General features: G+C 42.7%; 3 protein-coding genes and 2 non-coding genes across 5 annotated transcripts; 4 read left to right on the forward strand and 1 right to left on the reverse strand.

Annotated features, from left to right (window-relative positions):
• Window positions 1-3,045: 3,045 nt before the first annotated feature.
• Window positions 3,046-16,970, reverse strand: LOC129838778 (tetratricopeptide repeat protein 41-like). Its single transcript, XM_055905953.1, has 17 exons — window positions 16,739-16,970; window positions 11,976-12,815; window positions 11,588-11,774; window positions 11,207-11,424; window positions 8,689-8,846; window positions 8,053-8,536; window positions 7,641-7,880; window positions 7,207-7,396; window positions 6,805-6,998; window positions 6,628-6,687; window positions 6,408-6,538; window positions 5,919-6,108; window positions 5,628-5,778; window positions 5,283-5,435; window positions 4,937-5,073; window positions 4,687-4,813; window positions 3,046-4,565 (listed from the first exon to the last, which is right to left on the reverse strand). Exons 2-17 carry the CDS (start codon window positions 12,778-12,780, stop codon window positions 3,920-3,922), a joined length of 4,071 nt encoding a protein of 1,356 aa, XP_055761928.1. The 5' UTR covers window positions 12,781-12,815; window positions 16,739-16,970; the 3' UTR covers window positions 3,046-3,919.
• A 349-nt stretch (window positions 16,971-17,319) lies between these two features.
• On the forward strand, window positions 17,320-18,069 carry LOC129838838 (endoplasmin-like; the record flags this gene model as incomplete). The annotated part of the gene is made up of 2 exons (XM_055906056.1): window positions 17,320-17,400; window positions 17,516-18,069. Coding segments are annotated over 2 exons (255 nt in total), but the record flags the coding sequence as incomplete, so codon positions are not given.
• A 274-nt stretch (window positions 18,070-18,343) lies between these two features.
• ankrd16 (ankyrin repeat domain 16) lies at window positions 18,344-23,668 on the forward strand. Its single transcript, XM_055906055.1, has 7 exons — window positions 18,344-18,821; window positions 19,961-20,181; window positions 20,311-20,353; window positions 20,536-20,644; window positions 20,860-21,021; window positions 21,123-21,201; window positions 23,442-23,668. The coding sequence occupies exons 1-7, from the start codon at window positions 18,487-18,489 to the stop codon at window positions 23,594-23,596; spliced, it is 1,104 nt and encodes a 367-aa protein (XP_055762030.1). The 5' UTR covers window positions 18,344-18,486; the 3' UTR covers window positions 23,597-23,668.
• trnay-gua (transfer RNA tyrosine (anticodon GUA)) lies at window positions 18,958-19,045 on the forward strand. Its single transcript is given in 2 exon segments — window positions 18,958-18,994; window positions 19,010-19,045. It is a non-coding gene; the product is annotated as a tRNA-Tyr (tRNA).
• Window positions 19,618-19,705, forward strand: trnay-gua (transfer RNA tyrosine (anticodon GUA)). The gene is given in 2 exon segments: window positions 19,618-19,654; window positions 19,670-19,705. It is a non-coding gene; the product is annotated as a tRNA-Tyr (tRNA).
• Window positions 23,669-25,829: the final 2,161 nt, after the last annotated feature.

The following is a 25,829-nucleotide window of genomic DNA, read 5'->3' on the forward strand; positions in this document are numbered from 1 at the left end:
ATTTTGAGCTCAACATGTGCCAGCACCAGCAGCGCAAGCTTCCAAAGTGAGTTCGGAAAAATTTAAAGCATCTTATAAATAGTTTTCACATACAAACTTTATATCTCCGAACTCAGAATCAAACAGGCTTCCCAAAAAATAACATGGTAGAACGTTTATTTTGATTGGCGATGTTGTGCTTGATCAAAATCGCATCAGGTGACATGATTTCAGATGTGTCATGTAAACAAGATTATTAGGGAAATCGTTTTTCTTGCAAAGCATGTAAACATTTAAATCAAACAACTACATTCACGATAATTGTATTATTGTGCGCATACTCAGTACCGGTGTTAAGCCAAAAATCTCCCCCCTGCCAGAATTCTCCCTCCCTTCGGGTGAACTCGCACACACTCAATTCTTCATTGCTGCGACTTGCTTGCTAGTTGAGATTTCAGAAGTAATGTCTGCAGTTTAGGTTTTGCTATTTGTTTGAAGTGTATTAGTCTATAAATACATCTCTTTGCCATAATTTGTCATCTCTCCCATGTCTTATTCGACTAGTAGTTGTTCTGAAATGTTTATTGCTTGCTAACATTTTACTCCCTCCTCTATGTTTAACATAACACACATACATTAATTATTAATTTCGGTTGCCTATTCTGACGTGAAGTTTCTATAGAAAGTAGTTGAGTCTCGTGACAAAATTAAAGAAATTAGAAGGGGGGGCGAAATCCCCCCCCTTAAATCTTGGGACTGCAAGGCCTGGCACACTTCAGAATCATTTTGGTGACCTATCATGCCATCTGATGTGTGCCACAGGAAGTATTGGACTAGTCACAAAAGGAAGTGGTTATTTCAGCAATAATAGTTTTCAGAGCCCTGTACTGTTCTCGCTACCCATCCCTCAATCCCCCATCCCATCTGCTTTTTCCTCTTATGGCTTTTCCTAAAAACAAATTAAACACTTTTTCTCTTTTAGTTTTGAAGAATGTAGGTACAGTAGTAAAAATACAATAATAATAAATAAAAAAGTTGTACTCTGGGTGAAAAAGAAAGTTTAAATATATAAGTCAACATGAGCGCATAACCATAATCACAGTAAACTGTTATAATAATAGAAAAAAATACAAATAAAATAAATCAATGTATAATAAACAAAACTATGACTGAATGTGCCTCCACGAAGAATCCCCTCCGCAATAGGTCCCTTTGCCCTCAATAGGACACCCCCAACACCTCCACCATCCCCATCAACCTCCCCCCACCCCTCAACCACAAAACACAATAATGATAATAGAAACAAATATATATACACACACACACACACACAGTACATACACATAGACATATTCACAGACCACTCAACGTATCTCTTATCTCTTTTCCTACATCAGATATGCAGGTGACATTTCCACCTGGATGACAGCACATAATCAGCAAGACGGCGATGCCTTCATCCGAGGGAATGCCTGCCCATTCTCAGATGTTAGATAATCCCAGATGATCACGTCATTTACATTTCAGCCCTAACCAGAAGGTTCTGCTTCTACCTCCACACCACCCAGCGATGCCCCCAAGATGCTAAGTCAGAGCCTTGTCAGCTCCAGATTTGACTACTTCAACTCACACCCTGCTGGACTCCCTGCATTCTCAGATTCCCCTCCACTGATTTGCACCCTGGACGGGCTCCCTATTGCAGCTCACATTATGTTCAGGATGCTAATTCTAGCCTACAGGGCCAGAAAATGACCAGCTCCTTAATACCTCTTGGTCTGGATAAAGTGCTGTACTGTTGTTCTTTCTCTGTGATCTACAATTGTGTCATTCTTGAAGTTGTCTTCTCTTTAAGGATTCAGTGGACATTCACCAAGACTTGGCTGTGTACTGTCGCCTAATTGGTTGAATGAGTTGAGCTGCAGGCATCATAACTGCACCGTCCCTTGCTGTTTGTAAACGCTGATTCAAAAGCACTTTGATACTGATTTACTTTTGTACTAGGAATACACTAGGAATACCCAGGAATACCTGTTGCTCTATGTTTATAATAAAAACATATGTTTGCTGTGCTTTCCTCTAGCAGTGAACAGGTTAGGTAGCCGTTTTCTACTTATCATATTGCATATAATATACCGTATATGTTACATTTTAGAATATGGTAGATTACATCATGAAATACGACATTTACCATAACATGTATTTATGGTTTCAGCATATACTGTACAAATTGATAACTTAAAAATACATTTGATTTGCTAAAGGTACATTAATTCTTCCCTAATCCTCTTTATTCTCCCCTGTCTTTATTTCTACATTTAGTTAACCTCAAATGATACAACAGGTTTGCGTTGTCTTTTCAATCATAATATATGGTATTTTCTTGCCTCACCGATATCATGATATACAATAAAGACAGAATGAACTGATTTATTTACCATCACTGTGGCTTGTCCAAAATCCAATATATACCACATACACAAACAGACACACTCATTCTTCTTCTGACTATAAGGTGATATGGCCACACTGCTATGGAAAACATACTGTATATTATCAGCATCACAGTTGTGGATTATAAAGATTGTAATGATACGTTTGTATTTACATGTGTTATTGTGTGATAATATTTGTGTATTATCTTTATTTTCTTAAACATGACAAAATGCTTCTAAAATAAAATGTTTGTTTCTTTATACTCTAATTTTACTTTCTGTGGCACACACTACTGGTCAACATGAGCTACCAAAATTATTATGAAGTGTGCCAGGCCTTGCAGTCCCAAGATAGAAGGGTGGGAGAATTTCGGCAAGCAAGAAAATGGCCTTGTCGAACTCCCTTCTAATTTCCATCATTTTGTCTCTAGAGTCAAATGCTTTCTGTGGCACACATCAGAGTCAAATACTTTCTGTAGAACAAACTTCACGTCAGGATAGGCAACCGAAATTAATAATTAATGTATGTGTGTTATATTAAATAGGAGGGAGTAAAATGTAGGCAAGCGATAAACATTTCAGAACGACTACGAGTCGAATAAGACATGGGAGAGATGACGAATTTTGGCAGAGATTTATTTCTTGACTAATACACTTGAAACAAATAGGCAAACCGAAAACTGCAGACATTACTAGTGAAATTTCAACTAGCAAGCAAGTCGCAGCAATGAAGAATTGAGTGTGTGCGTGTTCACCCGAAGGGGGGGAGAATTCCGTCAGGGGGGAGATTTTCTGCACAACACCTGTCGGGTTCCTATTGGTCAGTTACCCCGCTGCCTGTCCGCAGCATGAACCATTCCGATCGTATTGATTTATTTGATACCATTCCACTAATTCAGCTTCAGCCACTACCACGAGCCCGTCCTCCCTTATTAAAGGTGACACACACATACACTCAATTATACACAAACACACACCTTTGAACTCATGACCCAAACTCTACATTACATGATAAGGTCCAAACCGGCGTAGTCCTACTTCACAGCATCTGTAACATGTTGCTCAATTAATGCTTTCACTCACATCGTTTACTAGTGCTTACAATGATTGATTACATCACCCACTTTTGGGTCCTAGAAATACTATACGTACTGCCTTCTGAGAGAAAAGGTCAATGTTGTTGCGCAACAGGATGAGGAGCTAAACCATCTTACAAAACAGTTGATCAATATTTAGATGCAACCTTACAGAAAACAAAAAAGGATCGATTCATTTGACAACATGAAGTGAAGTCAAATAATTTATTTTTTGTACAAAATAGGGGCTATTTCACTCCATTTAAACATGCAAAAATAATATTTGAATTTATATGGAAAAAAATGTATTTTGAAAAATGTCAATATTGAAAAGAAAACAGCTGATTGGTATCAAAAGTGGTAAAAGATTAAACACTCAAACAGTTCAGTGGTCACCATGAGAGCAGTCTTCTCTAGATCTTTCTCTTCTCTCTAGTGCTTTCTGGCGGAATAAGACACTCTGTCTCTCCAGCTCTGTTCTCCTCCCTGTCCCTGTCCCTGTCCCTGTCCCTGTCCCTGTCCCTGTCCCGTCTGTCTGACCAGCAGTGTGCATCTCTGTGTGTGCAAAGGGAATCCAATCTCTCTGTTCAAAGCTGTTACTGTGCGTTCCTCTAGAACGTACCTGCCTGGTAGGTGGCACCAGCCTGCCCTACGCAGCACTCGGGTCCTGTCTATGGAACGAAAGCCCGGTGCTGAAGCAGGACTGGGTTTGAGTTCTGAGATCAGGTTTCTGATGTCACTCTGTGGCCCGAACACTGTGGTCTGGAAGGCAGACCGGGGCCTGGGAGAAGAAGACAGCCGGTTCTGTCTGTTGTTGAGGTTCTGGTACTCCACTGGTTCTGGTTTCAATTCTGGCTGTGTATTGCGGGACTTGTTGGATGGGGATGACAGGGATCTGTTTACAGAGGGGTCCAGAAGGGTGTGTGTGGTGCCCCTGTACCAGGCCAGGTGGGAGTGGAGGGGTGCGGCTCTGTTGGGTCTGGTCCCACTGCTTAGTCTCCTAGTGGAGAGGTGGGAGAGGGGTCTGGACCTGGGGACCCGAGGGGTCAGAGGTCTCCTGGATTCTGTGTTTAAAACCCTAAAAGGACAAAGTTCAACTCTGTTAGGTCCAATGACCTGTAACTTTCTCTTAGATCCTATGGAAATGCAAGAAGAAAATGTTAGCATTTTAAATTGTGTAGGAGCTAAAGAAGGTTTACTGTTGTAAGTCCCTGGTCAGTGTGTGATCAGACCCCAGGAAGCAGATGTACAGGTCCAGAGCTCTCTGCAGCAGTTCAACAGCCTCTCTACTCTCTGTCTTACCGGAGCCATGAAATATCTGCCTGCCTGCCATGACACACACAAGCTAAACATATTACACTCTGTGCAGTTGCTAACAGTCTAGAAAAAAAGTGTAAGAATGATTTGTGGTGAGTTGTGGTGCTTCTGTTTGAAAAATGAAATAATTACCAAGTTTGACCAAGGTGCCTGCGAGGCTGCATCCCTTCGCCTGAAGAAGTGGCGATGTGGGGGAACAAAGCTTCATGTCCTGGTCTTTGACGTGCACCGTGTGTCGATACAGCTCCACTGCTAGCCTCTGCCTCAACCTGAACACGTCACATCTTCACCACACTGTAACATTCATATACTGGGACTGACTGAGTAAACTACTGAGGAGGGGATGGGAGGAGGAAGAGAGAGAAGAGGGAGAACATTGACAGAGAAGAAACTACTAAGGAGACAATGGAGGACACAATTAATGATGAAGAAGAGGAGAAGAAGAACTAGAAGAACACTAGAAGAGAAGTATTTTCACCCTGCTGTGTCAGCGCAGGTGTCGGCCAAGACGTCTGCCAGGCACTCCTCCACCTCCACCACTAGAGGGTGTTCTTTACCATACCAGCGCCTCCTGGTCTTCAAGGCAACCTGGAAGTGCTTCTCAGCACCATGTGGGTCTTGCAGGCTGAGTCTGTCACATATACATTTTTTTAAAATCATGACATTAATCTAAGCTTGCCTAAATTGAGACATACAGTATCAAAAGTCATTCACATGGGTTTAGGTCTAACAACAGCAATAGACATAGAAACGCCAGTAGCTGAATCTATGCATAGAAACGTCACACATGAGACTATACCTATTGATGCTATTTAATACACACCTGTGTATCCCACAGAGCAGTGATACAGTGGCCTCAGCACACAGGTGGAGTTTGTGGTGTCCCATATTGATGATGTCACTGAGTATCTGAGAGGCCTCGACGGTTTGGAGGTCTGCAAACAGCAGCTGGCAGAGTACACAAAGCAACTGACCTGATAGGGGTGAAACATGAAATACATATCATTTCAGCACACTAAAAGCATTTACTTACTTTGTGAATGAAACAATGCATCATCAGGTTGATTATTTAAAAACACGAGACCCATAGTGCTCCAACTCTCTGGACAGATACCCTTTCTAACAGTGATTCTCTCATGTCTCTCAAGGCAGGTAGTGGTGAGAATCTGGGCGGTCTCCAGAGCTGATCTACAGTATGTCTCTGCCTCTCTGTGCTGGTCCGTCTCCACATAGAGCTCAGCCAAAGTCTGACGCACTGTCAGCAGTAACATCACACTCTCCCTGTTTCTGTCCTGCTCACCAGCCTAAAATGACAGGAAATTGGGAAGCAGAGCGATCATTTCAGCAGGCTGTATGAAAGCCTTTCATAAACATAACATGGTATTACTAGAGCAATTACAGTGTTAAAGCAAAATCTTAGCATCGTCGCTAGGTTTTAAAGGGATAATCCACTCAAAACTATCTTCTTGTATTTTTTTAATTAGTCCACTGTTGATATAGTCCAGAAATGTTTCATCATCATGATGATGTAGCCGGTATCGACAGTGGACTAATGAAAGAAAATAAAGTTTCCCTTTAAGAGTGAGTGGTGGGTCTAACTAACCTGTGTGAGGGTGTTCTCAGCTTGCAGTAGGATCTGCTCTGCTTCCCCCTTCCTGTTCAGACAGAGCAGCAACTCAGAGACCAACATCTCCACTCTCCCTTTCACACCTGGATCCCACTGACAACCATCTTCTACAGGTGGGGAACAAACAACAAAAACAGTCATAATCATCCCTGAGACATCATCAATAATCAATTTGTTATCAGGGATGAATAATTACCTTTGCCGTCACTTTGGGACTCAGTCACGAAGGCCATGTTGCTGTGTACCTCTCTCTGCTCTGGATTGAATGGAGACAATAGCTGCATTATTTACGGATGGTATATCTACAGTTTTATGATGTTATAACTGATCGCCACTGAATGCATGTTGAAATATGTAACCATGATGATTTTACCTGTATGTGTAGCAGGAGGGAATGCCCATCGCCCTGATTGGATAAAAGTAGGAGGGTGGCTTCCCTTACCCAGCAGGCTCTGGTACGAGGTGTAGGGGTCATAACCTCTGAGGATCAGGAGAGTCCAGTACCTGACAACATCCATTCTCAGCTGAGGAGACTGGCTCCAAGTTGTAGACAGGTGCTCTACAGTCCTAGGGTCAGATAGTAAGTGGATACCGTTATGTAAACAAATGATGGATAAACATGTGAATCTGTAATCTGATAAAAAGGCTCACCCAGTTTTGAAGTGTTAGGTTAAATATATGATGACAGATAATCTGCGGCTAAACTATTTTACCCAACAGTAACTGTGTGTGCCCCTAGTGTCCTTATGTGTGAAGTGTATGTCCATGCTCTTACTGTGAATCTATGAAGAAGGTGTGTAGCTCCCTCCAGGCCTCACTCTGCTCCAGGTGCCAGGGGAGCTCCTCCAGGATCTGAGGCCAGCTACAGAGCTCCCTGCCCTGCCTCTGGAAGAACTGGGCCAGGCTGAGATGGTAGCCCCGTCTGGTCCTCCTCAAGCCCCCTGAACCTTTACCGGGACGGACCCCTACAGATCAAAAAGTAGAAGACTAAGGAGAAGTGGAAATTAAATGATTGGTCAGTTGGACTCCTTAGTGCAGAAGAGTTCCACTTACATGCAGATACTCCACTTTCATTTTTAGACAAAGATGATCAACCAAGTAAAAAGCACCACCATGTTGGAAGGACCAACAAATGAAGGCCATTGTAAAATGTCCATTCTATGCTTTCTATTTCTAGGCTTGTAACTTCCGCTCCCGTCTGCCACTCACTCAGCAGGAGGAGGTCCATGGCTTGGCCCATTGATTGATGGGTAAGGCTCAGTGTTCCATTGGGTCTCTCCTGTACCCAGGGCCCAGCAGCAGTGCGGAACCGGGCCCACTCCAGAGGTAGAACCCGTATGGACCCAGGATAACCAAGAACCTCCAGCAGGACTAGGACCTGCTCCTCAGTCAGCCCAGCATGGGAGAGGTGAACCAGGCATAGAGTGTCCCATACCCAGCCTCTGAGATCTGGAGAGAAGGAAGCAGTAAGGTTAGATACAACAATTCATCATAGAGTGCCTACCTAACAATGTTCATTCTTCACCTTTATTGAGAAAACATTACAGTGGTTATTCTCGCTGTACGGCACTTAAAAAAAAAATCACAACTGAATAACTAGAGAGGGTAAAGATGATCCCACCTATGTTGGACACCTGAGAGGTAGGTCCTCCTGTTCCTTTGGCTGGACTGGCCGTATCCTCACTGACCCCGCCATAGTCATTGATCCAGCGCTGAATCACCCTGGCCCACAGCTCCGCCATAGAATCCACTTCCACATACTCCTCTATCAACTCCTCCTCCTCCTCCTTTCCCCTCAGGATGCGGCACGTCTGCAGCTCGCTAGCCACCACCGCCAGGAACAGCGGCAGGCGGCCCATTCCCAGCCTTGTAGTGGTTCCCAAGATGAATTGCAGTAGGGTCCTGTGCGGTTCCTGGCAGGGCAGGGTAAGGTGTTGGAGCAGGACGCTGCGGCGGACCCAGGGGTCTGATAGGCCGGGCCAGGGGAGGGTGTGAACGTCTGGGCGGAGGGTCAGCCTCTGGTAGGTGACGTCTGTGGAGGTCGCTGTGATGAGGATCTTACACTGGGGAGGCAGAGGGTCCGGGAGCCAGCATAGGTCCTTCACCTGACAATGAATGAATAAACGTTAGGAAATCATGTTCACTATATGAAATAATATGCTTTGTTTTTTATCTTGATTTATTTGAATGCTATCAATGTAAAATACACTGTACAAGAACCACCACTGGTAGTGGTCTGGGCAAAGTAAGGCATTACCTCCTGCATTGAGAGCCCGAGGGTCCCGGTAAGTCTGTCTAGTCCGTCCAGAACTAGAACACAGGGTCCCAGAGCAGCCGCAGCAGAGAAGGCCTGTACCACAACATGATCAGGCTTTACATGGTGCTGCAACCCCTCACTCCACTCAGCCTGGGGCCCTAGTACAGAGACACAATAACAACCCCTCACTCCACTCAGCCTGGGGCCCTAGTACAGAGACACAATAACAACCCCTCACTCCACTCAGCCTGGGGGTCTAGTACAGAGACACAATAACAACCCCTCACTCCACTCAGCCTGGGGCCCTAGTACAGAGACACAATAACAACCCCTCACTCCACTCAGCCTGGGGCCCTAGTACAGAGACACAATAACAACCCCTCACTCCACTCAGCCTGGGGCCCTAGTACAGAGACACAATAACAACCCCTCACTCCACTCAGCCTGGGGCCCTAGTACAGAGACACAATAACAACCCCTCACTCCACTCAGCCTGGGGCCCTAGTACAGAGACACAATAACAACCCCTCACTCCACTCAGCCTGGGGGTCTAGTACAGAGACACAATAACAACCCCTCACTCCACTCAGCATGGGGCCTAGTACAGAGACACAATAACAACCCCTCACTCCACTCAGCCTGGGGCCCTAGTACAGAGACACAACAACCCCTCACTCCACTCAGTATGGGGCCCTAGTACAGAGACACAAAACAACCCCTCACTCCACTCAGCCTGGGTCCCTAGTACAGAGACACAATAACAACCCCTCACTCCACTCAGCCTGGGGCCCTAGTACAGAGACACAATAACAACCCCTCACTCCACTCAGCCTGGGGCCCTAGTACAGAGACACAATAACAACCCCTCACTCCACTCAGCATGGGGCCCTAGTACAGAGACACAATAACAACCCCTCACTCCACTCAGCCTGGGGCCCTAGTACAGAGACACAACAACCCCTCACTCCACTCAGCCTGGGGCCCTAGTATAGAGACACAATAACAACCCCTCACTCCACTCAGCCTAGGGCCCTAGTACATAGACACAACAACCCCTCACTCCACTCACCCTGGGGCCCTAGTACAGAGACACAATAACAACCCCTCACTCCACTCAGCCTGGGGCCCATATTACAGAGACACAATAACAACCCCTCACTCCACTCAGCCTGGGGCCCTAGTATAGAGACACAATAACAACCCCTCACTCCACTCAGCCTGGGGCCCTAGTACAGAGACACAACAACCCCTCACTCCACTCAGCCTGGGGCCCTAGTACAGAGACACAATAACAACCCCTCACTCCACTCAGCCTGGGGCCCTAGTACAGAGACACAACAACCCCTCACTCCACTCAGCCTGGGGGTCTAGTACAGAGACACAATAACAACCCCTCACTCCACTCAGCCTGGGGCCCTAGTACAGAGACACAATAACAACCCCTCACTCAACTCAGCATGGGGCCCTAGTACAGAGACACAATAACAACCCCTCACTCCACTCAGCCTGGGGCCCTAGTACAGAGACACAATAACAACCCCTCACTCCACTCAGCCTGGGGCCCTAGTACAGAGACACAATAACAACCCCTCACTCCACTCAGCCTAGGGCCCTAGTACATAGACATAACAGTAAATGTGTAGCCTTAACAACGACTTAAAGAGAAATACCACTCAAAAACGATATTTTGGTATTGGTTTCATTAGCCCACTGTTGATACAGTCCCAAAATGTTTTGCATGTCATCAATCAAGTTTTCAAGATATAGAACTTTCTAAATATGTTTGATGCGTGCAGTAATGAAACAAATACCAAAATATTGTTTTTTTGTAGAATTTTCATTTGAACAGTTTTCCTCCTTGGCTGCAGTAAAAAGAAAAAACAAAAAGCACTAATAGCCTCTGTCTATGGCCGTCTGTTTATGCCATGGCCATGTGTGTCACTGAGCCACAATGCATCTGCATGTGTGACACGGTTGGTATATCTTGTAGTTTATTTTTTGCTGTTTTCTTGTATTATCATGTTGATTTGTTTATTGTTTGTTCTCAGTGCACCATTGAGAATGAGACCCTGGTTTCAATTAGGTTCCCCTGAATAAATCAAATGTATATATAAAAAATAGAAATACCACACTAGTTACTTAGAAGAGTGAGATGAGAGGGAACCATCGGTATGTCTCACCGGTCTAGACCAGACGAGTGGTATGACAATGTTGACCATGTTTCTTTCTTAAGAACAAGGTCAGTGTTTGGTTTCTCACAAAGTAAAGACATATTTTCTTTATAGTCAGTATTGAAGTACATCTTATCTAGCAGTAAAGTTTATATTCACAGGAAAAGTAATTGAGTGTAAACAAATTTCTGAATAAATGTCAAATTGGGAATGTAAGTATACAACAGTGCTACAACGGGTTACATTTGGAATTGATGGGTTAGATGACAAAGGAGTGAATAGGTTGATGTTATTGTAGTCATTTCTATCCCTCACAGACATAGGCAATAACACTCCGGAGTGTCTACCATAATGGGCCAGGTGTAGCTCAGTGGTGATATGTCTCAGTACAGATCTGATATCCACACTGGAGCTGCTGATTCCACAGAAGTGAGGGATGGCCGGGATTCTAGGATTCTTCTTCCGGAACTCCTGAAGCCACCAGGCGGCCAGTGAGGACTTCCCACAACCCCTCTCACCACAGAGCAGGAAAATAGACCCCTCGGAATCACGCTTATCATAGTTGCTGAGGGCAAAAGGAAATAGGAAGGACAGAAAAAATATGTTTTCCATTGATTACAAAAATATCTGAACACTATGAATGCATAACTCCATCTACTTTTAAGTATGGCAAATCTCACACTAATTCATCACTGATTCCAGCTTAATGTGGACACCAAAATTCTTACCCTGTTAACCTAATGGTTGAATTCCTTGAGGTTGCTAGACTCTGAGACGTGTCAGAATGAGTGAGAGAGGCAGTAAATGTGTTGAGTGCCTCCAGGACAGCAGTGATCTGGGTGGAGGGGGCAAACCAGCGACACAGAGCCTGGACAGCACCTTCATGATAACATCTATCAAGGGAGTCCAGGTGGCCTAAAGCGCAGGGGAGAAAGCATTGCTTTAGGGCTCGGAAGATCAGGCAGATCACTGAAAAACACAAATATGAACCAGACTGAGCTACGTTAGTCATCTTCGCCGTCTTTTCAAAGCTGGTTGAACTAAATGGAATTAAACAAAGTAGATGTAAACAGAACTAGATCAACTAACAGAACTGAGCTGCACTGGTTCACTTACCTGAACAGGTTGGCTGCAGGTCCAGGGACCCATAGAGCTGTTCCATGAGGCTCCTCCAGTCCCTCTTCACTAGGTCCCCCAGATCCTGCAGCGTTCTGAAGAACCTTACAGGTTGTAGGCTGTACACTACCCTGTTCTTCAGCTCCCTGGCTCTGTGTCTCTCCTCCTCTGTCAGTTTGGAGAACACGCTCAGCAACGACCTCTGACTTTCATCTGTGTACCTGTCTTCATCCTCCTCTTCCCCATGGAAAGAGTAGTCTCTGAAGTAGAAGAAGCAGTGTCTGGTGTCACCCATCAGGGCTGCCTGGGTGATCTGCAGCTCTGTCAGAGAGCACTTCTGGTTCCTCCCTGTGAGGACCCAGGGGTAGCCTCCATCCGCTGCAACATGCAGGTTCCTCTCCACCACAGAGAGGGCTTCTCGTTCTGGACCGGCAGCTGGGAGAGGTGTGGGGTCCTGCTCCGGCCTAAAGGGGCCGTATCGGTGGCCCAGGAGGCAGAGGAAGGAGGAGGAGCGGGTGATAAGGTCTAGGCTGATCTTCAACTGCTGGGAGGAGATGGAGGTACTATTGTCAGGGAGGTCAGAGGGACGATGGCTCTCCCGGTCAACCCACTGGGTGTCCAATGGTCTGAAGCAGGTGCCTCTGGCCTGGCAGAGGGCATCCAGGTGGGGGAACACCTGTGTTCTCAGGTAGTGCCACTCCTGAGACAGATCTCCAGGTACGGAACATAGCACAGGCTGGAGAGGAGCAGTAACAGGAGTGGCGGTGGAGTACGACCCTCCCCGGCCTCCCTCCTGTGGGTCCATCTCAGGCCGTTGTAGCTGTGACCTGCTGTGCCTGTCTGAACAAAATAATGAAAAACAAGCATAACAGGAATAATCATCAACTAGATATCTAGCCACAGTGTTTGGCAAGTACATGGTATTATTGGTGTAAATATTAGAGGTTGACCGATTAATTAGGGCCGATTTCAAGTTTTCATAACAATCAGTAATCGTCATTTTTGGACTCCGATTATGGCCGATTACATTGCATTCCACGAGTAAACTGCGTGGCAGGCTGACCACCTGTTACGCGAGAGCAGCAAGAAATCAAGGTAAGTTGCTAGCTAGCATTAAACTGATTGTTTTTTACAAGATAAATCTTCACATAATCACTAGTTAATATCGTGGTTTGTTGATATTACTAGGTTAACTAGCTTGTCCTGCGTTGCATATAATCAATGCAGTTGTAACGTTCGTTCTCCTCATCGGACCAATATGCAGCGAGGTATGAAGACATAATGATTTATTTAAATAATAATAACGAAGACGAAAAACACTAAATAAACTACAAAACAACAAACGACGTAAACAGACCTGAACATGAGAACTTACAGACAACGAAGAACGCACGAACAGGAACAAACTCACAAACGAAACAGTCCCGTGTGGCATAAACACTAACACAGGAACAATCACCGACAAACAAACGGTGTGAACAGCCTACCTTAATATGGTTCTCAATCAGAGGAAACGTAAAACACCTGCCCCTGATTGAGAACCATATCAGGCTAATTAACAATGAACCTAAACATAGAAACACATAACATAGAATGCCCACCCAGCTCACGTCCTGACCATACTAAACAAAGACAAAATAAAGGAAATAAGGTCAGGAACGTGACAGCGGTGCCTGTTAATTTATCATCGAATCACAGCCTACTTCGCCAAACGGGTGATGATTTAACAAAAGCACAATCGTTGCATGAATGTACCTAACCATAAACATCAATGCCTTTCTTAAAATCAATACACAGAAGTATATATATTTTTTAAACCTGCATACTAAGTTAAAAGAAATGCATGTTAGCAGGCAATATTAACTAGGGAAATTGTGTCACTTCTCTTGCGTTCATTGCACGCAGAGTCATGGTATATACAACAGTTTGGGCCGCCTGGCTCGTTGCGAACTAATTTGCCAGAATTTTACATAATTATGACATAACATTGAAGGTTGTGCAATGTAACAGCAATATTTAGACTTAGGGTTGCCACCCGTTCGATAAAATACGGAACGGTTCCGTATTTCACTGAAAGAATAAACGTTTTGTTTTCTAAATGATAGTTTCCGGACATGACCATATTAATGACCAAAGGCTCGTATTTCTGTGTTTATTATATTATAATTAAGTCTATGATTTGATATTTGATAGAGCAGTCTGACTGCGGGGTGGGAGAGAGCAGGCTCGTAAGCATTCATTCAAAATTTACTGTGTTTGCCAGCAGTTCTTAGCAATGCTTGATGCACTGCGCTGTTTATGACGTCAAGCCTATCAACTCCCGAGATTAGCCTAGCAATACTAAAGTGCCTATTAGAACATCCAATAGTCAAAGGAAAATGAAATACAAATGGTATAGATAGAAATAGTCAACGAGTCATAATTCCTATAATAACTACAACCTTAAACTTCTTAACTGGGAATATTGAAGAACTGGGAATATTGAACCACCAGCTTTCATATGTTCTGAGCAAGGAACTTAAACGTTAGCTTTTTTACATGGCACATATTGCACTTTTACTTTCTTCTCCAACACTGTGTTTTTGCATTATTTAAACCAAATTGAGCATGTTTCATTATCTATTTGAGACTGAAAAGATTTTATTCATGTATTATATCAAGTTAAAATAAGAGTGTTCATTCAGTATTGTAATTGTCATTATTACAAATATATATATACCATTTTTTATAAAAATCAGGCGATTAATCGATATTGCCTTTTTTTGGTCCTCCAATTATCAGTATCGGCATTGAAAAATCATAATCGGTCGACCTCTAGTAAATATGCACTGCAAATTCATGACATGCAGGGAACAGTGCATATTTCCCACATAAAACTGCTCAGTGACTGGATATCTACAGAACTAGAGGGGAACATTTAAGAAAAAATAAGACAAACTGTCACGTCCTGACCATAGTTCTTATGTGTTTTGCTTGTTTTAGTGTTGGTCAGGGCGTGAGCTGGGTGGGTATTCTATGTTGTGTGTACATTTAGTACATTCTTGTGTGTCACGGTACGTGTACGTTGGTTCTTGTGATTTTCGTGTTTCTCACTTTATTGTGGTGGAGCATTACTTTTAGAGTAGCGTCGTGTTTTCACCCGTGTGGGGAATTCAATTTGGAACGCTACTCTGAACTCTCTGTCTCCTGCGTTTGACTCCTTCATCCACTACACCCTGGGCATTACACAAACATCTAAATTAAGATGAACTCACACCTAATAAAACCCAATTTGTGGAAACATCTAGCTTGATGTAGGCCTAACCTGTAACATAAATGTGTGTGTGTCAGATATGTCACATGTTTGGTGGACTGTTGACAGGACCCATTTGAAGCTGCATCGCGGTGTCTTCTGACTGGCCATTCTTCTGGCAGAAGTTACGGGAAGCGAAGGCATAGAGAAATGGATTCAGGCAACTGTTGGCATAGGTCAGTAATACAACAAAATACAACTTGGTAGAGAAGTTTTTCAAGTTTTCAGACTTGGCCAAATGTCCAGACATGTTTAGCATGATAACAACTTGGAATGGCATTGAACAGATGACAAAAGTCACAATGATGCTGGTCTGGTCATCCTGGACTTTCGGAAGAAAGCTGAATGTTTCACTCTCTTATGGAGGCGGATGTAGGATGTTAGCAGGAGGGAGACAGATAATACTAATCCAAGTATCACCATCACCAAACCTCCCACCCCAGGGCTATACTTTTGTTTATTATAAGAGATGTTAACACAATGGAGATGGTTGTCCTCCCCCTCCACCATGTTGACTGTCAGGAACGGTGAAGATATTAAAACCACAACACCCCACAGTGTGGGAAACAACCACCTCCCCAAACTCCCCTCACGCCACCTGGCCCAGCACTGGGGTGCAGAACTTGGTAGTAGCGCTGGACACTCGTCGAGAGGATGGTCAGCAGGCTGGAGAATGTACAGCAGTAGGCAACGAAGACAAGGAGCTTGCAGAGACTGTTGCCCAAGTCCCAGCTGAAGAGTATTGCATAGACCAATAGCGGCACACATGCTCAGCATATCTGACACACCAGGCTCAAGAACAGTTTCATACTCAAGTTGTATCTGTACAGATGCCAACAGCTGATCACAGTTTTCACTGCTATGTTATGCCCAGAAGATAGCAGAGAGCCAGGACCACTCCACTGATCATGGTGCTAGTCGGTGGAATCAGGGATTCCAGAGGTGCAGTTGAAGTTGGAAGAGTTACAGGTGGAGGAGTTGAAACTGTCAATCGTTGTGAGACTGAAGATGAGGGAGAATGAGTTGAATTGAATGTAGACGAGCAGCTGAATGTTGTTAGCAGTTGAGATGTGGGTTGGTAGTGTCTGCAACTGAGTCGCTAGCAGGGTTTCAAAACGAGGAAGGAGAAAAACTCTGATCACATGAAAAAGAAAGGGGAGGGTCTATTCCATACCAAATATGTTGTTTTGAGATCTACAGCCTGTAACAATTGCACAAGCAAGTGAATGCTGGCATTTGAAATAGATGAGTAGCTATTCCAGATAGACTAATTTCATAAATCAAAGCAGAGATGCACATGCACGCACCTGGACACGCACGCACGCACACACACACACACACACACACACACACACACACACACACACACACACACACACACACACACACACACACAGAAAGACACAAACTATGCCACGTGTGAATGGACAATAAATTGTTGACAAACAAAATTCCATAAAAGTGTTGATACCTGTACTAGCGGCCAATAGTTCGTTCCAGAGATGGTTGCCAGATCACAAGGCTGTCTGTGTGATCCCGATTAAAATGGCTCACGTTACAAATAAAATCTGAATGGCTATCTGTAGAGTAGATGTTTTTCCTTGCAAAATATATGCATTTAGCAAACTAAAAACATGTTTGTAGGTAGTCTGAGGGGCTCGATCTTTTTAGTACAGCGTCGATGTCAATGCATGCCTGGTACTTCGCTGAGAAGTTGTGCATGACAAGCCATAGCAACAGAGGTCAACAGTAGTCAAGAGGAACGTGTGGGCTTCCGGATGAGCCTATCATAAATTGTTACACTGTAAATGTGCTGACGAATGTATATATTTCTAATGACGTGTTGCAATGTATCAGACATGATTTTATCGCGTTTTATGATAACAAAATCCGTGTTTAACGTGTAATTCGGCCAATGGAAACTAACCACGCGTTGAACATGTACAATCGGGCATGTAATACTACGATTGGAAGATTGAAGCGGCCAAAGCTTCTGCCATTGAATTGTGACATATACATACAGATTTTTGCATATTGCATCTTTAAATTTATTCTCTGTTCCATCAGGTTGACTCAGATGACCTTCCTCTGAACGTCTCAAGAGAAACTCTCCAGCAACACAAACTTCTCAAGGTGAGGCTTGCTTTCAAATCAAACAACGAAACCCACCTGGACCTCAACACTAAACTCAACCACTTTTCACTCAACAACTCTGCTAACAACATACTTAACATGCCTCTTTGGCCAGGTCATTCGCAAGAAGCTGGTGCGCAAGAACCTGGACATGATCAAGAAAATCGCAGAGGAGCAGTACAACGAGAAGTTCTGGAAGGAGTTTGGCACCAACATCAAGCTGGGTGTCATCGAGGACCACTCCATCCGGACACGTCTGGCCAAGCTAATATTCAGCCAAGCTGAATAAATGCTACAAAGAGAAGCTCCTTCACCCACTCAACTTTACTTTTTTTTTCTTCTTCAGGAAGTTCTTTCCAGATGTGCCTCATCTTGTTCACCCATCGAAAGCTCCGCGGGTGCCACATGCCTTCTTGTAGATAATTACTGAGATTGCGTTACACTCTACAATAGCAACTGTGCTTCCTAAATTATTTCTCATAGGATGCATGTTTTTTTTTTATAGCTTACCTTTACATGTTTTAGCCTATTGTAAAAAGAAAAGTAGATCTATAGGCCTACAATTGAATAACTTTACTATATAGGCCTACATAATTTGTGACAACTACCATTGCAAGCAGAAGTTATTTACAAAGTCTAAATCAATTAAATGTAATACACCTCAACCTATGCATTATCATTCAATAGAAGTTATTTTGAGAGTAATGAATTTCAAAAACTACAAGCCCCAGTGCACAATTCTGCTACAGCCTACTGGACGATCAGAGTGTATAACCGAATTTCTTGAAGGATCATGGTGCAAGCTATTTTAGCCTATAGCCAATGGTAGAACAGTGTGCATTGTGCATTGCTTTAACGTATTATTGTCAGGTATTAAGTTCACATTTCCTGTCTTTTGTGTTTTTAATGTAAAAAGTAGAGTAGAACTCAATTAAAATGTGTAGGCTTTTGGTTGACCAACAATTTAACCTTACGTGTCACCATTGAAGCTACTTGTCACCCTAGCTTCTGATCAAATACAGCATCAAGCTATTTTAGCAGTTTAAACGGTGTCAAATAGTTAATTTTATTACATGTATATGTTCAATGGATGATGAGAACGCATTGAAATATTTAATCAAGCTTACCCAGGATGGCGAATTGTGCACACTTAAAAAGGAACTTAGTGGCAACATTGTTGCACATTTTGTCAACAAAAAACATTTCGGGAAATCGGGTGATACATTGTTGCATTATGCCGCCCGTCATGGCCACTTGGACATTGTGCAATTTTTAGTAAAAGAGATTGGGATGGACATAGAGCTGTACAATACCGACTACAAAAGAGCTCTGCATGAAGCTGCGTCCATGGGACAGCGGGAGTGTTTGAGCTATCTGCTCAATGAAGGAGCCAAAGTAGACTGCTTAAAAAAGGCTGATTGGTGAGACATACATTAACACGCAAGCCATGTGCAAACAGTAAGACAACGTTATTCTATATATATTTTTATCCGACTTTCAAGTCTCTTTTAGGAAAAGATGTATTGAAAAACGCTTTTTTTCCTACGCTATATATCCCCTTCGATAGCTCAGTTGGTAGAGCGGAGGACTGTAGAGGCTAAATGCTGAAATCCTTAGGTCGCTGGTTCAAATCCGGCTCGAAGGAAAACATTTTCGTCGGCCCATGTCACATCAATTCGAAGTTTTTTCGTCATGTGCATAAATGCTTACTCACTAACTCTCCACAACAATGCATTACAATATCAATCAAGAATCAAATGCCAAGTCCATAAATAACAATACAAGTAATAAAACTCGTGAGATGTACGCAATAGAATAAATACTATGATTTATAAAATAATATATGTCCAATTATGATGACTGTTATATAAGTAGTAAAGTGAGAAGTAACTTGGTATAGCAGCTTAAATATATAGTAATAATAACTAGTAACAGCACTGGTGACCTTGTGTGCGTGTGTGTCGTGTATACCAAATAACAAATAAGTTGTTCTAAGATTCAATTAAAGTTTTGGTTATAATTGATCATATAGGTACTGATTAATTGAATGACCAGAGTCATATTCATTAGAGAGCAAATGTAAGCCTCCGGCCGAAACGGGGAAGGACTACCAGAATTTGTCAAATAAGAGAGGCTTGTTTTTTTTCAGTTGCTAAACGTTTTACTTCCTTGTGCACTAACGAATACGATCCTGCTTTTTCTGAATACGTATATCTCCCTTCGATAGCTCAGTTGGTAGAGCGGAGGACTGTAGAGGCAAACTGCTGAGATCCTTAGGTCGCTGGTTTAAATCCGGCTCGAAGGAAATATTTTAATAGGTCCGTGTAATATTATCGTGCCTGAATTGTATACCATTATAAACACACTAGTTATACTACAATATAACAAATCATTAAATACTACACAAAATTGGGGTGTGAGTAAAAACATATTGTATTTCCTTTGTGACCCAATAAAAACAATTGTTCACCAAAAAAAATTACCTCACAAAATGCAACATGTATGTGAATTGAGATATGTGCAATTCTGGTCCACCATCGTGACCCACCTCTACTTTCAGGACCCCTCTGATGATGGCCTGCACCCGAAGGAACCTGAGTGTGATCCAGGAACTGCTGTCCCATGAGGCCGACCCCACGCTGAAGAACAAGGACGGCTGGAACTCCTTCCACATCGCCTGCAGGGAGGGAGACCCTGCGGTCATACAGCACCTCTTACTGGCCAAACCTGAAGTCTGGAGGACAGAGAGCAAGACCCGGAGGACTCCTCTGCACACTGCAGGTAATCACTGTGCTAACAAATCAGACATGTCTCAGGTCTGAACATATTCACAGGTATTTTGAACAATATGCATAAAATATTTTTTTTCTGGTTCATTACCCCTTCTCTGTCTATTCTCTGTTCCTACAGCGATGCACGGCTGTGAAGAAGTGGTCAGCATCTTGGTACAGAGGTGTGTTTGTCTATGTTTGTGTGTGGGTGAGAGGAGGTATGAATTAGGATATGTCTCAGAGGATTTGCATACTTGTGAGAAGGCATGTTAGAGTGTCAGTGTTGAGGCTCTGTGTGTTAATGTGATCATGTGTACTTGTGTGTGGGTGTTGCGCTAACTGACCCTCACTTCTCTGTTTGCAGGTGTGGTTATGTTCCCGATGGCAGAGACAGCTGTGGGGTCACTCCATTTATGGACGCAGTGAGGAATGGACACATATCTGTGGCCAAGCTACTGCTGGAGAAGCACCAGGTACACTGGAGACTCTGGAGGAAAATAACATTCCCATCTATCAAAACATATCTGAGATAACTAAAATTTGCACCAAAAAATCAACTTCTCTGTATCTCACTTAAATTCCACCATAGTCCCCTTGGGAAAATTAATCCACCTCAACCACTCCAGTACCGTTGGACATTGAATAAGATACTGACCTGTATATACTAGCATTCTCGTGTGTCACACAGGCCTCTCCGACTGCAGCAGACATCCTGGGGGCCCAGCCAGTGCACCAAGTTGCTGTCACAGCCCAGGAAGAGGCGCTAGAGTTCCTAGTGAGGGACCTCGGAGTGGACGTGAACCAGACAGCCACTGACATGCAGCTCACTTCCCTGCACTACGCTGCCAAGGTTAGCTCTATTTTGTAAACTTCTATTATCAGGCCTATCCTGTACATAAAGGCAAATTGTGTGCATAATATTATATCATGCCTGATATTTTATATTTTCAGGAGGGCCACACAAGCACAATCAAAACACTCCTCACATTAGGAGCAGACCTTCACGTCAGGGACAAAAAGGGAAGAACAGGTACTGTAGAGAAGTGGTTCCCAAACTGTGGGGCGAGGGGTCGGCAGGGGGGACACGGGTCCCCCACCCCAAAAGTATATTATTACATTTTTTTTTTTTTTAAAGGAACTCAATCCGGCTTTAAACTGAAAGTTTTAATAGTAGAATGCACAAGATGTCATTTCAAAACTGCTAAATGTTCTCTGCACCCCATGACAACATGTGTAGAATTGCACGAAATAAGCTTTAAACCTGCAACATTTTCTCCACCAACAAGAGGGGTGTGAACAGTTTTTGTGCAGGGGTGGCGTGGGATGTTTCCCAATGCTGGAAGAGTGAAAAAGTTTGGGAACCCCTGTGTAGAGGCTAAATGCTGTATAATTATACATTATGATAATTGCACTTTGCTTGTAGCAATACACTTTAATCAAAACAACTGCTTGGATGCCAAATCTGAATTTATGCAACAAGAAAAACAGGAAATGTAAGTTGACATAATACAGGGAACAGGATGTGTTCTAATTACATAACTTCTGTCTAGCGTATGCAAGTAGTTCTGGCACTAGACCCAATTCTCAAACCACTCTATTTAAAAAACTGTTTTACCTTTATTTAACTAGGCAAGTCAGTTTAGAACAAATTCGTATTTCAATGACAGCCTAGGAACAGTGGATTAACTGCCTTGTACAGGGGCAGAATGACAGATTTTACCTTATCAGCTTGGGGATTTTATCTTGCAACCTTTCAGTTATTAGTCCAACGCTCCAACCACTAAGCTACTTGCCGCCCCCATATAGTCACAAATACAGTTGATCTTGAATGCAGGTCATTGAATCCTGTCCTCAGGCACCCTGTGTTAGGGGTTATTACAGGTTCCAAAATGGATCTGGGGCTTTCCCACCCGACCCGATATGCATAAAGTAATTTTCAAAAAACCTGTTCAGATTAGAGAGTAGAAAGAGAGAGAGAAAGAAACCTCAGACTGGGCGCTGCCACCTCCATCAATAAAAGAGTGATATTGGCGAAATGATCCACAGTTAGGCCCTACATGTCCTTAAAAACTGCCTATAACAAATGACAAAAAAACAATTTGTTTGTGTTTCGATGGGTAGAATATTCAAAACTTCATAGCCTATTGTTTCATTGGTTTTTACTGTCCTCAAACATTAACTGTCCAACTCACCGTTTAGCTGTTGGAGATTTGAGCGCTAAATGCATCAGGGCATTGCATGCATACAGGCCTAGACATCCACTATATGATATTATAAAAATATATATAAAGGAAGAAAAGCTTGGTCCTAGCCCAAGAGAGAAAGATAGAGGTATGCTGGCGCCATGTTCCCAACACCGACATGCATTTCTTTATACTTGTCAGATGGAACTTAATTTGTCCAACAAAAAAAACACTTATTGCATATTTAAAGAACCGGTTTAAACCTTTACAAACGTTTTGAACAGACTAGGCCTATATTGTAGCAACTACCCATCAAATGACAGCAATAGGCTAAAGCTATTCATTTTACAACAGGCCTACTTTTAACCTATGTTAAACTAAATACGGAGTACAAAGTTAAAAAAGACAGTTAACTTAATTTAGCCAACAAAAATGTCTCAACATAATGAAACAAAACACTTTTTGCATATTTAAAGAACTGGTTTAGATTCCTAAACAGGCCTACAAAAATAATAATGATATAGAATAATAATAATAAATATGAAAATAAATAAATACAAGTTCATAAATTGCATCAAACCTGACTTGCGAGTTGCACTCAGTCCATTTGGTCTTCTCATCTTTGTCCACTACAATATTAAAACTTGTCCCTGAGGACATTCCCCTTGTCGCCTTCTTTTCACTATACTATTTCTCCTCTAACTTTCGTTTTACTTTAATGAAAAAGGCCTCCATCTTAGCAATCAACAGTAGCCTAGTTCAAGGCTCTTTTCACTCCTTTCGCGTGTGAGGTGAGCAGGGGTAACCAGTATCCGCTGGACATAAGCTACAAGCTCATTCAGTTCTCATCACCTGACACACATTAAATTAGCAGAGGACGGATCCACCCGAGACCCGTGGCAATTATATCAGACCCGACCCAGATCTGAGACAAAAATTTGGGTCCTGGGTTGGATCTCTGAATTTTGGGTCTGTTGGACCCGTGAAGACCTCTACCCTGTGTGTGCACTGTGCAGGTCTCTGCGCCTGCAAGTATCTAACATTGATTCATTAATCTACTGCCTGTGTCTCTCTGTGCTTCCCCCAGCTCTTCATATGGCGTGCATAGGGCAGCATGCAGAAGCGGTCAGGACACTCCTACAGCTGGGGCTAGTAGACATGGTGGATGCCTCGGGCACCACTGCTCAACAGCTTGCCAAAAAAACAGATGTGCTCAGAGTGTTTGAATGTGATTTGACATAAACTACTGTCTGAATGGAGAATCAATAAATTATGGACATAAATGGTATTCTGGATTGCAGAATAATAACTTCATATCATTTCTTTCTGTGTGGATTTTGTTGATGAGGATGAAACAATACAGTGCCTTCAGAAAGTATTCACACTCTTTTACTTTTTCCACATTTTGTCGTGTTAAAACGTGGGATTAATCAAATAAAAAACAAAGGATATATCTTGAGTAGATAAGTAATCAACTCCCTGAGTCAATACATGTTAGAATCCCATTTGGCAGCAATTAAGCTGTGAGTCTTTCTGGGTACGTTTCTAAGAGCTTTGCACACCTGGATTGTACAATATTTGCACATTATTCTCTTTTAAATTCTTTAAGCTCTGTCAAGTTGATTGTTGATCATTGCTAGACAGCCATTTTCAAGTCTTGCCATAGATTTCCAAGCCGATTTAAGTCAAAACTGTAACTAGGCCACTCAGGAACATTACATGTTGTCTTGGTAAGCAACTCAAGTGTATATTTGGCCTTGTATTTTTGGTTATTATCCTGCTGAACGGTGAATTTGTCTCCCAGTGTCTGTTGGAAAGCAGACTGAACCAGATTTTCCTCTAGGATTTTACCTGTGCTTAGCTCTATTCCGTTTCTTTTTATCCTAAAAAAACTAGCATACCCATAACATGATGCAACCACCACCATGCTTGAAAATATGAAGAGTGGTAGTAAGTGATGTGTTGTGTTGGATTTGCCACAAACATAACACTTTGTATTCAGGACAAAAAGTGAATTGCTTTTGTTGTGGAAATTCTTTACAGGGACACTCAAATTCAATCTTAAATTAATCATTCTTTATTATCAGCACGCTGGAGAGGTTCCAACCAACTCAATGCACCAAGTACACATGCCGATCAGGAGCTCTACCCGGGGCAGTCCCGTTAGTTCTCTTATATAAATACAAGTTATATTTGCATGATTTAGCTTATTCATCATTCATAATTCATTCATCATTAACGTTTGCTTCATTCACGTGACCAACCAATACTGGGACATGCATGTGACAGACTAATACCTCACGAGGCTTCTTCTCTCGAAGCTGAGATCTTAAAACTGAGATATCCCTTGTTCAAAACAAGGGTCTGGGCGTACTGCCAAATTGCAGATACTGATAGTGAGGATTCACTCAATCACTTGCATGAACACAGAAATTGGTTATTAGAAAAGCACAAACATAAAATGCTCCATCACACTTTGCCAAATTTGTTGCACATTCACTTGAGTGCCTCTTGCCCGCACCTCCAACAACACTTCAACACTTCCATCCAGGGACTGGCCAGAACTAAGACTGGTTAACTTCAGAGGCAAGCCAGCAGCGGAATGCAGGGTGGGATGCTGCTGGCTCTTTGTAGTGACTGGATGTATTGATACACCATCCACAGTTTAATTAATAACTTCACCATGCTCAAAGGGAAATTCAATGTTGTTTTATTTTATTTTTCACCTACCAATAAGTGTCCTTCTTTGCGAGGCATTGGAAAACATCCCTGGTCTTTGTGGTTGAATCTGTGTTTGAAATTCACTGATTGACTGAGGGACAGAGATTAAGTAGTCATTCAAAAATATTGTTAAACAATATTATTGCACACAAAGTCAGTCCTTGCAACTTATTATGTGACTTGTTAAGCATATTTTAACTCCTGAAATAATTTAGGCTTGCCATAACAAAGAGGTTGAATACGTATTGACTCAAGACATTTCAACTTTTCATTTTCTGTTAATTAGTAAAATGTTTGGTAGTGTGTAGGCCAGTAAATTCAGGCTGTAACACGACAAAATGTGAAAAAAGTAAAGGGGTGTGAATGCTTTTTGAAGGCACTGCATGTGGCAGTTTGGAATATGAAGGATTAAAGAAAGGATTAGGAGAGTTTTTATGTTGTTATGATTGTGTTTGTCACCTGATCTACTGACTCACCAAAGCAAACTGAGGATGCAATGTGGACTGGATCCTGTCCATCCGGGAAAGACTTGCTAAGTGAACCAAGGTGATCTATGCATAGCAAACGCACACACACATGGGAGAAAACATACACACACCGTATAATGGGGCTAAGGACAATGTCACAAAGAGGACACCTCTGACAAAATAAATACTCAGCATAGGCAGGTGGTGGACTGGGGTAGCTACAGTAGACTTTTACAAATTACAAGACGAATAAAAGCACGATTCTTATGAAAAATATATTTAGGGAA

This window comes from Salvelinus fontinalis, chromosome 39 (assembly GCF_029448725.1).
Source record: "Salvelinus fontinalis isolate EN_2023a chromosome 39, ASM2944872v1, whole genome shotgun sequence".
NCBI classification, from domain to species: domain Eukaryota; kingdom Metazoa; phylum Chordata; class Actinopteri; order Salmoniformes; family Salmonidae; genus Salvelinus; species Salvelinus fontinalis.

Excerpts from the sequence above, each read along its gene's own strand:
- LOC129838778 (XM_055905953.1), bottom strand. The coding sequence starts at position 12,780 with ATGGACCCACAGGAGGGAGGCCGGGGAGGGTCGTACTCCACCGCCACT. Across the intron at positions 7,881-8,052 it reads CTCTCAGGTGTCCAACATAG|ATCTCAGAGGCTGGGTATGG; the intron begins GTGGGATCATCT and ends CCTTCTCTCCAG. Across the intron at positions 6,109-6,407 it reads CTGAGAACACCCTCACACAG|GCTGGTGAGCAGGACAGAAA; the intron begins GTTAGTTAGACC and ends CTGTCATTTTAG.
- ankrd16 (XM_055906055.1), top strand. The coding sequence starts at position 18,487 with ATGGATGATGAGAACGCATTGAAATATTTAATCAAGCTTACCCAGGAT. Across the intron at positions 18,822-19,960 it reads TGCTTAAAAAAGGCTGATTG|GACCCCTCTGATGATGGCCT; the intron begins GTGAGACATACA and ends CTCTACTTTCAG. Across the intron at positions 20,182-20,310 it reads GACTCCTCTGCACACTGCAG|CGATGCACGGCTGTGAAGAA; the intron begins GTAATCACTGTG and ends CTGTTCCTACAG.